This window comes from Myotis davidii, unplaced genomic scaffold (genome assembly GCF_000327345.1).
Source record: "Myotis davidii unplaced genomic scaffold, ASM32734v1 scaffold189, whole genome shotgun sequence".
NCBI lineage: Eukaryota > Metazoa > Chordata > Mammalia > Chiroptera > Vespertilionidae > Myotis > Myotis davidii.
Genome location: NW_006383017.1, coordinates 367,079 through 384,697, shown reverse-complemented (window position 1 = coordinate 384,697; position 17,619 = coordinate 367,079). Strand labels below are relative to the sequence as shown.

Sequence of the window (17,619 nt, the reverse complement as noted above, 5' to 3'; positions counted from 1 at the left end):
GTAAAGGAGGCGAAGTTGGCCTGCAGTAGTTTCTAATTGCAGGAACAAGGCCGGTGTCAGACATAGAAAAGCCCGGTTATAAACCACCAGCAGGTTTCTATCAGGACAAGATTTCTTCAGGATCCTGTGTGAGCTGTCCCCCACCTTTTTTGGGGGGAGAATCTTCTTTCTGGAGATCTCTTTAACCCAGGAAAATTAGCACCAGAAAAAGCTACAGGCAAAATTTCATAGTTAAAACATAGTTTTGTTTAGAACTTTATCCAAATAAATAAAACATAAAAATGTCTATTTAAAAAGTAACAGTAAGTATTGAACAAAATTTTGGTTATAACTGCAATCCTGTGCTAACTTTGAGGACAAAGAGTAAATCTCAGGTAGACTGTCTATAGTAAGATACATCTGAAGTATGGTAGCAATCATCTCAGGTAGAAACTACAGTTCAACTTTAACCCTGCTGTTTGGTTTCTGTACTTATTTGCTTGCTAAAATAATAGAAAAGTTATTTTGATTTTCTGAATGATCTAAACCATCCCATTCGATTAAATACCCTATTGATTGTAATATGAATATCCCATTGGTTGTGGTCATACTGGTCTTAAAGCACATTCTTCTGTACCTGGGAAGGACAGCACAATGATCCCCAAGGTCAGAGGGCTCCAGATAACGTGTCCCTGTTGACTTAGGGGTCCCAAGACCTGAGGGCTCTAGATAATGTTTCTGTCAATTCAAAACTGTAACTTAGATAACATGCTTAAGTAAACTGCTTCTGCTTCTGTAAACTGCTTTTTTGCAAACCAGGCTCCTCATTCCAAACCTTGGGATGTAATCAATACCTTTGTGATCTTTGCCTATATAAGTCTGATGTTGGGGCTGGGGCGGGCACTATGAGATCTGGGAGAGCGAAATGCCCCCTCATAGTCCCGGATTTGCAATAAATGTGACTCTTTAATTCGACTTCTTGAGGCATCCTTGTGTGATTCTCTGGGTACATTACAACACATCCTTCCTATTAACATTTGGTTATCAAAGTGGTATCAGAAAGAGGACATTTTTTGCAAAAATACCTTATTGCTTTTTCAAAGGCTTTTCAATTCTTTGGTTTTTCAAGTCTCTTTCCCCTTCTCTTCATCCATTAACAGACCTTCATCTATTATTGCCTTTGAGGCAGGATAGGAAGGAGGCAGGCACATTCCCTGGCAAGTAGAACGAGGAAACTGAGACAGATAGCTGTGGTTATCGTTATAATTAGCTACTTAATAATAGGAAAGGAGTAAAGGGGAAAGGTCAAACGTTATATGGTCATTTGAACACCTTCACCAGGAAGCTACAATTTCACACTCCCAGGGAACGCTGGCCCATTCCCTGCCGATCACTGTGGGGGAAGGAGGCTAACAAAAGGAAGACAGACACGTGCCAGTCAAGCTGGATGGCGTAGGAAAGACACGTGTCTGTCAGTCACACCTGGGGACAGAATTCCATGGCCAGAATGGGCAGGGCCAATGCAAGGGGGCCAAGATTTGGGAATACATAATCCCCTACACAAAGGAGCTCTCTCTCATTGCTCCCCACTCTTGGCTCATGGAACTCTCAATTTGCTCCTGCCTGTGTTTCCTCCATAACCATGTGGCCTTGCAGAGAAAAGAATGTCCTGAGACCCCCGTGGGAGGATGGGATTTGGTGGAAAACTTTATGGATGGAGTCCAATTAAGGGAGTTCCCCTCCAAGGTCCCATCTCTGTCTTGCCATGGGAAAAGTCCAGTCTTGCCTTCATTAGGGCCAGAATTAAGGCCACTGCCCAGCATTTCTGTGCCACAGACAATGGACTGATGGACTGCAGCAGGAAACAAGCTAAGCTGGCCTGATGCTGGGCTGACCCGGCTCCAAGGGCTCCAACGTGGAAAGGAAACTCGACACCAGCTCTGATTTTAGCTCTGCTGAAGCTGGGCTAAGGGGGAGGGGACCCTGAAAACCCAGGGGTGTTGGTCCACAAAAACAAAACTTTCTACTGTACCTCATCCTCCAGTGGGGGCCTCCGGAAATGCTTACGCCAGCGACACCTCAAGACTCCCACTGCCATGGACAACTGGGGGAGACAAGCCCCTCTCCTACCTTGCAACAGCTGAACAAAATGACTGAGCGATTTACAGCCAGATACAGAAGAGAGAGAACACCTAGGCCTCGGTTGTATTTCAGCTCCAGGCCCAGAAAAGCAGCAAAACCAGGTCGGCAATGCCAGGACCAGCGGCCATGCTAACAACCTCCTGACCAATCAACTGAGACCACAACCCTGAAAGGCACACTCTGATGAATATTCTGCTGACACCCCTGATTTCTGCCTGCAAGAGAGCAGATAAGAGCCTCAGGACAAAGGCCCAGCACATGTTCTCCCTCCCAGGAGCACACCACACCTACACCTTTTCCTCCTTTTCCCCGCCCCGCGCCCCACACGGATGCATCTTCTAAACTCTAAGGGACCCCCCAAGGCTTGCAACAGGGAGGAATGGGCAGCGGCTACTCGTCCCGGGCTAACCCCCTGACCCTGTCCCCACGGCCCCTTTGTCTCTGACTTCTTAGTGAGCCAGAGCAACCCGGCCTGGGCTCATTTCCCCACCTAGTCCCTCTCCTGTTGCTGCTTCCCTCCTAAGCCCTTCCTTGTTTCACCGCTTTATTAAATGTCCTCTAAAAACCCCCTGGACTTGTGTTATAAGATCTTTCCCGCATGAAGTCAAGAACCCCCACACCCTCGGCCAGCCCTAGACAGACCTGCTAAGGGCCAGGTCCCCTTCCCGGCAACACCGTGACATGTCATTCAAACAGTTCTCCAACATCCTTGCTTTCATTTCATGAAATCCCTCTTCTCTCACGAGAGTTACAATTTCACTTTCTCCTGTTTGTCTTGTATTTGCAAAATGATCTATGATTTGGGAGAGACAGAGGACCCAGATGTGAGTGGCTGGACGTAAGGGTTGAAAACAGAGAGAGGGATGTTTTCTGTAGAGGTTGAGATGCTGCAGAGAAAAGAATGCCCTGAGGCCCCATGGGAGGACGGGATTGTGCGGAAAAGTTTATGGATGGTGTCAGGTTAAGGGAGTTCCCCTCCAAGGTCCCATCTCTGTCTTGCCATGGGAAAAAGTCCAGTCTTGCCTTCAGGGCCAGAATTAAGGCCACTGCCCAGCATTTCTGTTCCATATTAAGATCCAGTCCAGCATCTGGCTGGCTTAGTTTGTGTTCCCAGCTGCATTCCATGGCACATGGGACCTGCATGGCCATGGGCACATGGCAGGCCAGCATGTGGGGCAAGTGCGGGGCACAGAGCTTAACCAATCAAGCCTTCAAGAGTTCGTGCACTTGCAGCGGCTTCATCCTCTAGCCTTTGATCTGTTTCCCAGGTTACACTGACAGCACCTTTCCTACGTGACCCTGGCTTCACTGTGCAGGTGCCCCCCCCACCCCGCCCCACTTTGTTTGATCCCTTCCCCCAGTGATATGCAGGGAATGGACAGTGGTTCCCTGGGGAGCATGAAGCCGTAGGTTCCTGGTGAAGCTGCCCAGGTTACCATGCTTATAATGTCTGGTCTTCCTTTGCTTTTTTTCTCTTATTAACACTAACTGGCTAATTATGATGATAACAAGATAATGGAGTGGGATCGAAGTTTGTAAGTGGCGAGTCCATTAATATTTTCCTGTTATGATAACTTTTATTTCCCCTCTATCATCTGGAAACTGTGGGAAATCAGATCCAAGACACGGGTAATCTGATCCTCTAGGGACTGAACAGGGCATTTTTCTCCATTTCCCCCACCCTCTCTACCTAGAAGATACCCTCCACCAACCCCCGCCTTCTCCTTTTCAAACCCTTCTGGCAGAGCTAGGAGTTAACCTTCCCTCCTCCTCTAGTCATGAGTAACCACTCTCCATGCTCTAGAGCAGCGGTTCTAACCTGTGGGTCGCGACCCCTTTGGCGGTCGAACGGCCCTTTCACAGGGGTCGCCTAAGACCATCCTGCATATCAGATATTTACATTACGATTCATAACAGCAGCAACATGACAGTTATGAAGTAGCAATGAAAATAATTTTATGGTTGGGTCACAACATGAGGAACTGTATTTAAAGGGCCAGAAGGTTGAGAACCACTGCTCTAGAGAGTATTTTGTAAGAACACCTCTCCCGGCATTTGTAATTTTGCCTCTTATCATAGTCCTTGTGAGAACACTGTATCCCACTAGGCTGCAAGCTCCTCAAAGACAAGTCTTTCTACATCTCTGCAACAGCCACAGCACTTGAGCACACTGTGCCTTGTGGGCACTTGGTAAATACCAAACAATAAGCTAGAATGTCATGAACCAACAGGGCTGCCGGGCCAGCACCACTGCAGGCCATTCCTTCTCTCTGTTTATGTTTGGCCACCAACAAAATGAGCATTCCTCATCAGAGCCATATAATTTTAGAGCTTTCCATCCAGATGGGAAGCTGGGACCCAGAGAAATTGAGCAGGCTGCCCAATGTCACACAGCTCTTCTCTGCCTCTGCCCCCAACCCACCAGGGGCTCCCGGTGACCCTCTGCATGATGTGGAAGGCCACACAGGATCTGGTGCCTGCCATCTCTCAAGTGTCACCCTCTTCTGTCACACCCCACCCCACCCCACCCCTTTTCCTGACCGATCTACCAAGGCTTTAGCACCCAGGCTCCCCTCTCCCTCTCTTGCCTTTTCTCCCTCTTGCCTGGTGAGCTCCAGCTCATCCCACGAGTCTCGGCTACGACAGTGTGAAAAGTATGAAGGTCAGAGCTGCCATCCCGGAGGGACTGCCTTGCTAATCTTATTTCTCAAACTTTGGAATGTTAAAACTGGGCAAAATAACCTTTGGGCTGGGCCTAAAGCAGCGCTGTATTTCAAACAAATGTTTGTTATGACTACAGCACTTGAAAGTAAAAACATCCTTTAGAATTAGCCTCACTATGTTAGCTTATCTGCAGCTATAGAAATTCCTTCCATCCCTGTACTGTGCCCCTCTTTCTCATCAATACCCCTTGCCTTCATCTCCCAGCTACAACACTACCTGGGTTTCTGCCTGAACCATTGCTTCCCGAATAGCTGGATCTCAAATAAAGGCTTGTTGCCTCTCATTTTGGCCCTTTATTTTTAGGTTAACAACAGCATTACCCTGTCTCTAAATGCTTTTCCGGTTACTGGTGTTTGTGTTCTCGGGTTCTCCAAGATAGAAATCAAGAGGAAACCCCATGGAAATATCCAGGCAGATTTTAGCACAAGGGAGGCAGCACAGAGGAAAGCAAGGTCCTCTGAACCGACTCCTGGGCTGATTCTGACAAAGCAGCGCTGGAGAAGCAAGCTGTTAGGAGGGAGTAAAATTATGCATTTTTTTTGAGCAGGGACTGGAGGGGTGGTAACATTCTTGTGGGTGGTTTATCTGGGCTTTGATCAGGCCAGGGCTGGCGGGGTGGCACCAGCTCTGCGGTTTTTCTTATCCAGTGTCCCAGGTCCTTATGCTGTCTCACAGTTTTGCATTTCCTGCCACCTACAGCAGTTCCATGGCCTGGGTTCAAATCCCTGCTCTGCCACTGACCAGCTGTGTGCCTCCGGCAAGTGACTCAACTTCTTAAGAACCTCAGTGTGGGGACAAAATGAGATGGTGCATGGAGACTGCTCAAAGCAGTGACTGGCAGATACCAGGTGCTCACCCTGCCTTCCTACCAGAGAGGGTTAGGCAGCCCTGCCTCATGTCCATCACCCTGCAATGCCACTGTGCCTGCGTCTGTGCAGATGCTAGAGTCTGTGGGCAGGTCTGTGTTGCTATCTTTGTCTTCCCCAGTGTCTAGCCCGTAGCTCAGTGTCCAGACTTCATCACATATAAAGCTTAAATCCTGTCATGGGTACAAACAAGGTGTGGACGAAAAGGGGCCCACATACTAAACCTGACAAGCTCAGAGGAGGCCTACATGGTGGCCTTACAAACTCAGAGACTGTATCTTTCCCAACCAAGGACACTTGAAAGCAAATGGCTAACACCTCTCCTCCCTAATCAAAGAATACAGTAAGAAGGGAGAGTTTCATCTCACCCACTGAACAAAGAAGTCGGCGGTCTTGGGACTTTCCAAGGTAAAATCACCAGATGTTCTCATGAATTCGGAGAAAGCTACAACAAAGTAAAAGGGGAACCTTGAAATCTAGTCTGTTGCCCAAGATATCCAGCAGAGGAACCTTGAAACCTGTAAACAGAAAAGTATAAAATCCTACATCTCCACCAGGCAGGGCATTCGGACTAGCTGGGTGCCCATTTGTGCTACATGCCACGTGTGTTTTTAGTCTATTTGCTTGCCTTGTTTCCTTAATAAATTTGCTTACTTTCCTACAATGCTGTTATCTGTCACTCCCCTGAAAACCCTCTCACCAGACTGACAAGAGCTGAGAAGGGGACAGCCTCTCCAACTCAGGAGGCTGTCTGGTAACTATTAGGTCTGATCAAATAATTGAATCCATATCCCCTCCCCTGGGAACTGACCTTTAGATCACTTCACAACCAGCATTCCCCTTCTCTTAGACCACATTCCAATGGCTAAGACCACATTCCACTTGCTAAGTCCATTATCTTTCCCCTTTCAGACCTGCTCAGAGAATTCTCCACCCAGAAAAAGTCCTTCTTAGAGTCCTTTGAAATCTCTGACTCCCTGTCCCTGGGTGCTGGCTCAGCCCCCATTTGGGGGCTCAGCCCATCTGGTATCCAGATGGCCTAATCTCTCTATATAAAAGCCTAAGCAACTGTCCAACCATTCGACTGGTAGCTATGACATGCACTGACCACCAGGGGGCAGATGCTCAACACACAGGCATGGAAACATGGAACAGACTGATGAATCTCAGAGGGATGGGGGGAGGGAGGCGGGTCAAAGAGATTAACCAAAGACCTTATATGCATACTAGAGGCCCAATGTGTTCCCTCAGCCTGGCCTGAAAGGATTGGGCCGAAACTGGCAGTCTGACATCCTCCGAGGGCGCCTCTAGTAAAATTTATAATCCCTTACCACTTTGGCCTCATGCGTCCCTCCTTTAGCGAGGCTACCAGTAACATCTTGACTTCCAGCACTATGCCCTGATTATTTACATTGTCAGAGTCAATAACAGCAGGTAAATACAGGTTTCTTCCTTCTACCAAAGGATGGAGACCGGCCCCATCCAAACAGAACTGCACAACTTGGAAAATTCATTTGCATAAAAGTGGGAACTTGGGCAGGAACTTCCTCCTAAAAGTTGGCCTCCCCTTTACCTCTGTGGAACACAACTTAGGTTGCTACTTGAATCTGTGTCTCCGAACTGCAGCTCTTTTTGCTCAAATAAACGCTTTTTATTCTTCATTGGAGTCTAAAATTAATTTTTGTTTACCACTTGCTATTACTTCAGATAATTATTTAACAAGAAGAAGAGGGGCCCAACCTGCAGTAGTGTAAGAACCTCTGCCTACACCTTCTGAAGGCTGCCTCATTCCCCTAAATGAGCAGTTTCCTGGTGCTGCCCCAAATACATCAGACCACAGACAGCAACACGACTTCTGGGACTGGAAAGCTTGGAATATAATCAAGAGGATTTTCAAGGATCTGGTTGGTTTAGGAAAATATCTTCATCTTCTTTGAAGAGGCAACAGCATTCAAGGTCAGAGAGGGCTTTGGTTTGCAAAAATTATGTCTAGATAAGGGTTTCTCAACCATGGCACAACTGACATTTTGGGCCAGATACTTATTTGTTGTGGGATATTTAGTAGCATCTAGGAACACTACACACTGGATGCCATCCCCAAGTTGTGCCAAACAAAAATGTCTCCAGATGCTGCCGTATGGTCCTGGGAGGCAAAGCTGCACTCAGCTGAGATCCCTTTCAGAGGAAGTAAGCCCACTCAATTCCAACCCTGGATTTATTACCAAAGTAAATTGATGAGGAACATTTTTAGCCACTCACTGTATCTACCTTGAAGCACTGTCTTCTAATCCTCAGGGCTTTTTTTTTTTTTTTAATTCAGTTTTGAAGGCAGTTGTTTTCAGCCCTGGCTACACATTAGAATCCCCCAGGGAGCTTTTTAAAAATAGGAATTCCTGGGCCCCACTGGGAGCTTCAGATTAGCTGGCCGGGGCAAAGCACAGGCAGGAGCACTTTTCTAAAAGTTCCCTAGGCAGCTGGAACAGGCAGCAGGGATGGAGAAATACTGCCCCCAGGCATTTCATCTGATGCGCCCTCTGCCCCCTCCTTAGAATCTGGCAGTGTTAATGCAGCTGAGCCAGACAGCCAAAAGGAGGCTATGGGGATTTATGACCATCTCCACTCTTGACAATGAAACGTCCTCTCCACACTCCATTTCTTGGCCTGCAGATGACTTGCCGGAAAGAACGGAACTTAATAACCAAGCAGCTTCCCCGTGGCCTCATTGATCTAAACAGTCCAGCCCCACAGAACGTTCTGTGAAAATTGTTCTCTATCTCCTCTGCCTCACATGGCACTGCTGGCCCTGTGGCTATCAGAGCACCTGACATGTGGCTAGTGAAACTGATAAAAAGAATTTTTAGTTTTATTTAACTTGAATTAATTTTAATTTAAAAAGCCACACAGTGGCCAGTGGCCAAGATATTCGACAGTACAAAATAAGTGTTTATGTTCCTACAGGGTCACAGTAATAAAAAGTCTTATAGCCTGTTAAATTCCACAGAACTGTGAAATTCACAACATTTATGTCTTAAAATACCTAAACTCACCAGTTATTAAATTCTCAAATGGGATTCTAACTTATTCTAATAAAGGATAAATTTAGGAGAAATTCTAAAATAATTTTTTTAATCAACCTGCAGAATTAGTTTCCCAGCATATTCCAAATACTTTGACAAGGAAGTTGATTCTACGCTAAGCTGCTTACTAGCCTGCCAGGAGAAAACACTCCTGCTTGCTCTCCTTCCCTCCAAATCCACACATTACCTCTGAGTCAGACTTCTTGCCCCCCGACTTAGGCCTGAAGCAGCAACACACACTCTTATTTCCTCATATCATTAAGTTTCATAATTACTTACAATTGCACAAACTGCGGATTCTCACAGAACTCAAGCCCATCAAGTTTGAAAGCAAAAAAATAGAAAGGCAATTCTAGCTCTTACTGCAAAGGCAACGGTGGTTTAGAGTTGAAGAAAGCCTTACAGGCCTTTCTGAGCACACACACAAAAAAATGCTTACCTCTTCTTGTCCCAAACTCCCCTGGCCCACGTCTAAGCAGAGTCAGCACGAGCATGTTAGTACTGATTTACCATTTTGGGGTAATTCAAGGTGGTAGTTCCTCTTCACAATAGCTGGTGTCCATCGAGTGGTGACCACATGCAGGGCCCCCTGCTTCCTTTCATCTCAATCTTACCACGGCCTTCTGAAGCAGGTACTGTTGCCAGAAGCGGAAGCTAGGTACCTGGCCCACAGCCACACCGCTAGCAAGTGACAGAGGTGGGATCTGGACCCAAGTCTCCGATTTTCTGGTGGGAACCCTTTGGGTTATGAACAAAGACTAACATGTAACTCTAATGTTAGGTACCACGCTGAGCCATTCTCCCGGTGATCCAGCTGCAGCGTTTGGCATGGCAGGGTTCAGAAATTCTGAGCCTATCTTTCCTTCAGAAACTACCCCATCCCCCTGGGCCACTTTCTGCCCTGAGGCTTCACCGGGCAGGTGAAAAGAGGGGCTTTGGAGAGCACTTCTGATCTGCCAGCACAACTGCACCTCCGAGGGCAAGGCAGACACATGCAGAACTTTCCAAATGCCATCATAGTGGTGGAAGGTAGTGAGATCCCATAGCTGGGAGAAAGGAACCGATTTCAGTAGGGACCAGGGGAGAAATCAGCGGAGCGTTCATGGAAGGGACAGATGAGTTAGACCCTAAGGGGTAGGTAAGATTTAGACACCAGGGATCCCAGGGAGGGCATTCCCAGAGGAGGGAACAGACTGAGCAAAGTCAAAGAGGAAGAATGTGTGTTCTCCTGCCTGGGTTACAGCAAAGGAAGCAGGGAGGGTGGGGGACAGGTGCCGGAAGAGGTCCACCCTTGCTGCTAGACACAGTCGCTGCAGGGAAGAAACATCTGCACAGCTTATGTCTCAAGGGACCTGGCGTATATGGCATGTTTGCTCCCCCTCTTAGCACTATGTTTTAAACAGGACCACCTCCCCGAGAAAGGTTTTTTCCCAGGTGAGGATTTTTCCCTGGAGTTAGGGATTAACAGGACTAAGGAAGAGCATAAATCAGCAAAATCCCCTAGTGTTACAGAAATACCATGTCCTACTTATGAAGACCTTGGACTAAGACTGTTGGCAATACATTTGGGAGTTGTTGGGGCCACATCCCCAGGGGTCTGCCCACAAGGGAAAGCACCAAAGCCTATACCCCTGGAGACCCACCAACACTGGGCAGTCCCAGGGAAGGAAAGCAGCGGGGGAATAGAATGGATAGGATTAAAATCAACTTGTGTAAATACAGATGTAACAGGAGAATAAAGAGAGAACCGGGCTATGCTGATCAACTGAACGCTGTCTCCGTGTCCTTCCTTCTTCGCTGACTCGTCCACACCTTTGGGAACCCCTGGACCTGCTAGGGCAGGACCCCAACAGGCAGCGTCTCCAGGGGCCTACGCTGATGGGCTGGGGCAGCACAGGGAACCCAGAAAGTAGCCATTAACCATCCCAGGAGCTGTTTTGCATCCCACCCCTGGTACTTTCTAGCTGTGTGGCCTCCAGCAAGTCCCTTGAGCAATTTGGGCACCAAGAACCCCTTGCTGATCTGAGAACCTAATTTTAGAAAAATAAACTGGTGCTAGGAACACAGGTTATTAATTTCTCTTCTGTCTAACTTCCCATATTATAAAAATATTGTTCATAAGAATTTATTATTTACAATTGGGTAAAAATCGGTCTAGTGATTCAGAATGGGGCCGTTGAGGTCAGATTCACTGAATGTCCTGGGAAGAGACCATCTCCGGGAGTCTCACCTTCCTCCTCTGAGAAATGGGTGGCTCATTGGTACCTACCTCTTGGGGCAGCTGGGAGGAGTAAGGCAGGTTATCACTTAAAGGTGTTTAGAACATGGCCCGGCATGCAGAACTTGCTTATTGTCAGTTATTGCTAACAATATGTTATTTTTAAGCTCTTAGCCAGGTGGAGCCAGCCATGAGGGATTTCTGAGCAGATGAGAGTGGAGGCCAATGTTGGCCTCTGGTTCCTGTTGGGATCTCCTCATAACCCTCCAGCCCCTGGGGCATAAAAAGCGCTCAATATACATACCCCTGGATGCACAACCTCTAGACCAGTGGTTCTCAACCTTCCTAATACAGTTCCTCATGTTGTGGTGACCCCCAACCATAAAATTATTTTCGTTGCTACTTCATAACTGTAATTTTGCTACTGTTATGAATCGTAATGTAAATATCTGATATGCACGATGTATTTTCATTGTTACAAATTGAACATAATAAAAGCATAGTGATTAATCACAAAAACAGTATGCAATTATATATGTGTTTTCCGATTGTCTTAGGCGACCCCTGTGAAAGGGTCGTTCAACCCCCAAAGGGGTCGTGACCCACAGGTTGAGAACCGCTGCTCTAGACCCTCTGGCACCCTCGTCCTCCCTTCCTACCTCCCTCAGTCAACTTGGCATCCCCCCCAAGAACTGCGGGTTCCAGGATGTAAATGTTGCACGTGCTCGACCTGCGGCCGGCGGCGGCGTTACACAACCGCATTTACAAGACCCGCAGGAAGCCCGCGTAGGCGTGGGCGAGGGATGCCGGGGTTGCAGGATGGGCGCCGGCTGTCAGGGTGTGAGAACAAGCATCCGGCTCGAGGGTTTCAAGGGGGAGAGGGCGCAAGGGCGAGGGAACCGGGGCAGGTTGCGGAAAGAGGCGCTGAAAGGCTGCCGGGGGTAGGTACCGGCTGGGAGCGGTGCAGATGTCTGGGGCTGGACGGGAGGTGACTTGGGCTGGAAGGGCGAGCTGCAGCCCTTCCCTAGGAAGTGGGAGGAACGGTGGTGCAGGAGCCTACACACCAGCCGGGCGCTGGGAGGGGCGCAAAGGCTGGTGCCGGGGCGACTGGAGGGGAGGAGAATGGAAAAGGGGTGCAGGTCCCCGACCCGTCCTCACCTTGTCCCCGGGCTTTGGGGAGGCAGGCATCCTGGTCCCAAGAAGAGGGGGAACCGGGATTCGGGAATGTCGAACCTATCCGGGCACCGGGAGGGAGCGCGCGGAGGCTGATGCCAGAGCGGGGAAATGGAGAGGAAAGCGGGGTGCAGGTCCCCGAACCGTCTTCACCCCGGGGGTGAGGGCCGGGGCGGAGGCCGAGCAGCCGGGTCTCGGGAAGTGCAGGAGGTCACTGGGTCATCGGGGAGCTGGCGGACACCCCCTCCCAGGCGCGCAGCCCCGCCGCCCGCGCTCACCTCTCCTCACCTCCGCCGCCTGCGTCCCGCCGCACGAGCCCGACTCCCGCGACTCCCGCACCGCCCGCGACTCCGTCCGGCCGCCGCGCTGGTGCTCGCGCTGCTCTCCGCTCCCCCGCCCGGCTCTGCGGACGCCTTAAAGGCGCGACGCGCTGACCTGCGTCCTCCGACAGAAACGCCGGCGCCGCCCGCCCCGCCCCCAGAGCTGCTGCTCGGACGCCGCGTTCCCGGGGCGAGGGCTCGGGCGTGAGAACTTCCAGGTCCTCGGCGCCCAGGCTCAGAGCGTTAAACTCCAAGGGCAGAGAGTATCACGCACTACCCAACCCCAGCCACCCGGCTCCAAGAGCCAAGGGCCGGGCACGAGCGCCTACTGTGTGTGTTCCCCTACGCAAGCATGTCAAACTCGCGGAGGGCCGAACCCAGTCTCCCGTCCCTGCCCCTAAAGAGCTCACTAGGGCATGGAGGAGGGATGGGAACCCAAGGCGTCCCTGTTCCACAACGTGACCCCAGAATTCGTGGAGGCATCGGTTCATTTCCTGAGCACCTACTGTGCGCCTGGTGCTGCTGGGCACCATCTGCCGCAGTGGCTGCCACCTAAGGGTTGAGAGCAAGCGAGGGACAGGCTGGTACACAGGCAAACAAAGCCTGGGCTGTCTCATTTAAGCCAGGAAGCAGGCCTGTAGCTGGCTTCCTTTCTCAGAAGAAAGGCGAAGAAGCCGGTTCAGCTTGCAAAGCACAGAACTAGGAATGCCAACCAGGGATCATCTGACTCCAAATGGCCTTTCAGACACCACTGGTTAAATCCCCACGACGGTCATGTCTTCCTTTTAAGGACAATTAAACCTCAGTGGGCGAAAGGGTAAGGAGGGGAGCATAAAATCTGTCACCCGTTAAATTCAGAGGTGCTTTCTGACAAGTTATCCGCCTCGAAGCGGGGTTTTTGCACACCTGGCCTCAGTTTACCACTTCCGTCTCATCTCCTCGTATTCCAAGGGCACGCAGGCTGCACTGGACCATCTAGGCTTCTGCCTGGGCTGTTGCTTCCACCAAGGAACTCTCTTCCTTGCCCGCTTGGCCTGGCTACTCCTTCCTCTTTTCTGTGCCTTAATTAAAATGTCACTTCCTCCAGCAAGCCTTCCTTAAATCCCTGTGGGGCCACACTACCATGGGGGCTTCTTCCTTCAGTGTTTACGCATTCATTTAACAAGTATTTACTAAGTGTTTACCATGCTGAGCTCTGTGTGAGGGGGTCTTCCTGCTGTGCTGAGAGCTGAGTCTGTGGCTTGCTATCTGCTTCTCTCTCCAGACCTAGATGGGACCAGTGCCCAGAACAACTCTTAGTTTTTCAGTCCACCACAAAGACAGCTTCCCGGCCTGAACTCTCAAGCCCTCCAGCCTGGCAAGTGTGGTTGGGCAGATCCTGGGTTTTAAGAATTGGGCATGGGTAATTCCCAGTGATCTGGCTAAGGGGCATCTCTGACACCACTGGTGACCACCCTATAAAATCTGCCTCTGCCAGAATCCAGCCCAGTTTGGGATAATCTCTCTGGCTTGGGCTGGATCACCTCCCTCTAAGACAGCGGTTCTCAACCTGTGAGTCGCGACCCTCTCACAGGGGTCACCTAAGACCATTGGAAAACACATATATAATTACATATTGTTTTTGTGACTAATCACTATGCTTTAATTATGTTCAATTGAACTGTATTAAAGGGTCGAGGCATTAGAAAGGTTGAGAACCACTGCTCTAAGATGTTGGCCACCTTATCACTGGGACTTCAGGAGCTGCATTTGACTCCCTTCCTGGAATTGTTCTCAGAGCTCCGGTGAATTCCAGCTCTCGGGTCTTATCTGTCCCCACTGTGAACCTCTCCCAGCCAGCTGCGTCCCAGCACACCCAGAGCAGGCCCAGAGAGGCAGCAAGGAATAAAACTGGCCAGTCTTTTAATCCCCACAAGCCATTTAGCAATCTAGGCTCAGGGCGCATTCACCAAAAAGGTGCTGGGGGGAGGAGGGGCGAATAAATAAATAGTGAATGGAATGCATGAATGGCTTCCCACAAGGCCTGCCCAGAAGCCACCAATGAACTTTACCTGGTGTATTAGAAACTTGAAAACAGTTCTTAAATTTGAAATTCTTTCCTCTCCAAAACCTTAAAAATGTGCAATTGCCCTTTTTTAAATTCATAGCCTGCGGCCTCAGAGGCCTCCTAGGGTCTGGAGTTTCTAAATCTAGAGATTTTGCCCCTAGTTTTATATTTGACACACTGAGTTGAGCCCAGTGGGAGTCACATTCTCTGTGACTCTTACTCACCTGTTGACCTGTTGGACTGACAGGAGAGAAGCCTTAATTAGCCCCCCTCCCCCCCAATTCACCGTGAAGCCAAGGAGGCAGGAGGAGATGAGGGGACTCACCTGTAATACCCTTTCTGAATCAGCAATGCCCTGAGCTATGTCCTTAAAGAATCAGGAGAGGGTGGAGGTCAGGGAGCAGTCCAAGGGGCCACTCACATTCCTAATGGCATCCCAAATAGACACTCCTTATGATCTGACAGGTCTCACCTGAGCATTAGAAAGAAGTTCTGGAACCTCTCACCTGCCAGCAGGTGCAGCAGCACCCCAGGCTGCACCCGATCACATTTGTGAACGTCTCCTGGACTTGTCAGCATACCAGTTAGAGCTGAGTGGTGCCAATGGTCACCGTTGTTTAAGGCACATGTGTTACCTGATGGACACTGTGCATCATCTCACTTAGTTCTCACCACCACCTATGAGATGTGCTAACCCACTTTACAGATGGGAACACTGAAGCACCGAGGTTAAGTGACTCACTCAAAATCCCATAGTCAGGACATAGTGGGGCCAGCAGTCAAAGGTGTTTATTCATTCACTCAACATTCCTACTACATGCCAGGTACACTTTGGGTGAACAAAGACATACTTGCTGCCCTCAGAAACTTAGAGTCTATTAATAATAAGAAAATATTAGAAACTATTCCATCAGGGATCACACACAAATTATGATGGAATCATGAGTAACAACAAATACAAAGGCCATGTCAGCACATGGAAATGCATGTAGGAGAAAAATGAAAGACACGAGGTACTCTGTGGACTCAGATGTCAGCTGGCAGCCTCCCTGGCCGGTGAGCAATTTCCATGATTCATTCTCCAAGCATTTATTGCATGGCAACTGTGAGCCAACCACCGAGCGCCTGGCACATGTGCAATTCAGATATCTCCACCTTGCAGCAGCCTTCCCTGATTACCTCTGAAAAATTAGTTGTTCCATCACCCATACCCTGTAGCACATTGTAGATCAGAGGTCCTCAAGCTTTTTAAACAGGGGGCCAGTTCACTGTACCTCAGACATTCCACACATGCGCACTGGGGGCCCGGGAGGAGTCGGCTGCTAAGTAGGACAGGCAGTGGCAGCAAAAACACCCGGTGGGTCGGATAAATGTTTTCGGGGGGCTGCATGTGGCCCGCGGACCGTAGTTTGAGGATCCCTGTTGTAGATGATGATTTATTTACTCATCTTGACCCCACTTAGTTGTGAATTCTTTTTTCACCTCCATATCCACAGGGACCAGCATGATGAGTGGCACAGAGCAAGCAGGTATTAATTAGTCATTCTGTGTTCAGTATGTCACATGCATTATCTCACCGAACCTGTGAGGTGTGTATTATTATTGGCGGCATTTTACAGATGAGGAAATTGAGACTCAGAGAGGTTAACCTACCCACGGGCACATGACTAGTAAGTGATACTGTCAGAATCCAAACCATGTTGTGTATGTCTGAACACAAAGTCTGCATTCTAACCATTAAGATGCCTGCTGCCATAATTGGTAATGGAATTAAATATGAGCCCAGCCGGTGTGGCTCAGTGGTTGAGTGTAGACCTATGAACCAGGAGGTCATGGTTTGATCCCCATCAGGGCACATGCCCGAGATGCAGGCTTGATCCCCAGTAGGGGACGTGCAGGAAGCAGCCCATCAAGGATTCTCATCATTGATGTTTCTATCTCTCTTCCACTCCCTTCCTCTCTGAAATCAATAAAAATGTATTTTAAAAATAGATAGCCCTGGACGGTTTGGCTCAGTGGATAGAGCATCGTCCTCTGACCAAAGGGTCCCGGGTTCGATTCCGGTCAAGGGCATGTACCTTGCTTGCAGGTTCCTTCCCTGCCTGGGCTCTGGTCGGGGCTCGTGCAGGAGGCAACCAATCAATGTGTTCTCTCATATTACGGCCAAAGGGGCCTGCTGGGGCACCACTTGTTACGGCCAAAGGTGATCCTGAGGTGGGGGGGGAGGGGGTGAAAGGATTGAGAAAAGACAGACAAGACAATGAAAGCTGGGTCTCAGTGGGACGCTGCTCCCTGATGATTCAGACCATAGGTTCAAGCTTACAGCCACAGCCATAGGCTATGATTGTGCTGGGAGGGCCCTGCCCTTCCAGCTGGGACTTGCAGGTGGCAATGAGAGGACCCTGTCCTTTCATTAGTCCGAGGCTTGAAGCTGGCCAAAACACTGTAGCCGTGCCCCACATATCCCCCTTTACTTTTGTTTTTAAACACACCCATTTACATTATCCAAAAAACTCTAAAGAAATTATTCAGCATCATCAAAACAGACTTCTGGTTATTAACAAAACTATAGACACAGCAATGTTAACAAGAGAGAACAAAACTCTGGCTAATAACAAAGCAATACCAATGCAAAATCAAACTACAAACATGTCAACATTTTCAGGATATCTTACTCAAAGTCCTTAGATTTAGCTCCGCAAGATTTTACAAAAACTGACAGTTCACCAACGCTAGCACAGCGTCCACTTGCTTTTTTAACATTTGCTTGGCCTCAGTCAACATCTTCTTCAGCTGACTCCATGCTGATATCTCGGTCACTAGCGTAGTAAGATGGCACCGATGCAAAGATGTCGTTGATGCAAAACCAGTCCCCTGGACCAGGCTGTTTGGGCGGTTGACCTCGGTACTGAGTCCACACCAGTCCCAGTCAAATCAGCCCTGTCCACGCCGAGAGAGAGAAAGAGAGAGAGAGAGAGAGAGAGAGAGAGAGAGAGAGAGAGATGAAAGAGAAACATTGATCGGTTGCCACCTGGTTTGGGGATCAAACCCACAAACTTTTGGTGTACAGGAT

General features: G+C 49.1%; 2 protein-coding genes across 6 annotated transcripts in view; one reads left to right on the top strand and one right to left on the bottom strand.

Annotated features, from left to right (window-relative positions):
* ABHD6 (abhydrolase domain containing 6) overlaps positions 1-12,609 on the bottom strand; it is a 51,023-nt gene extending 38,414 nt beyond the window's left edge. For 2 of the 5 annotated variants that reach the window (XM_015558232.1, XM_015558231.1), the window contains exon 1: positions 12,458-12,549. Coding sequence is in view for 1 of the 5 variants with exons in the window: in XM_015558229.1 (XP_015413715.1) it covers positions 12,165-12,194 (30 nt within the window). In the remaining 4 variants the exon portion in view is untranslated. Of the gene's footprint in view, positions 1-12,164; positions 12,413-12,457 lie in introns of those variants that run through there. The other 3 variants (XM_015558234.1, XM_015558235.1, XM_015558229.1) reach the window with 3 other exon arrangements.
* DNASE1L3 (deoxyribonuclease I-like 3) overlaps positions 11,857-17,619 on the top strand; it is a 42,148-nt gene continuing 36,385 nt past the window's right edge. The window contains exon 1 of the mRNA XM_006779121.2: positions 11,857-11,947. The gene's annotated coding sequence lies outside the window, so the exon portion shown is untranslated. The remainder of the gene's footprint in view (positions 11,948-17,619) is intronic.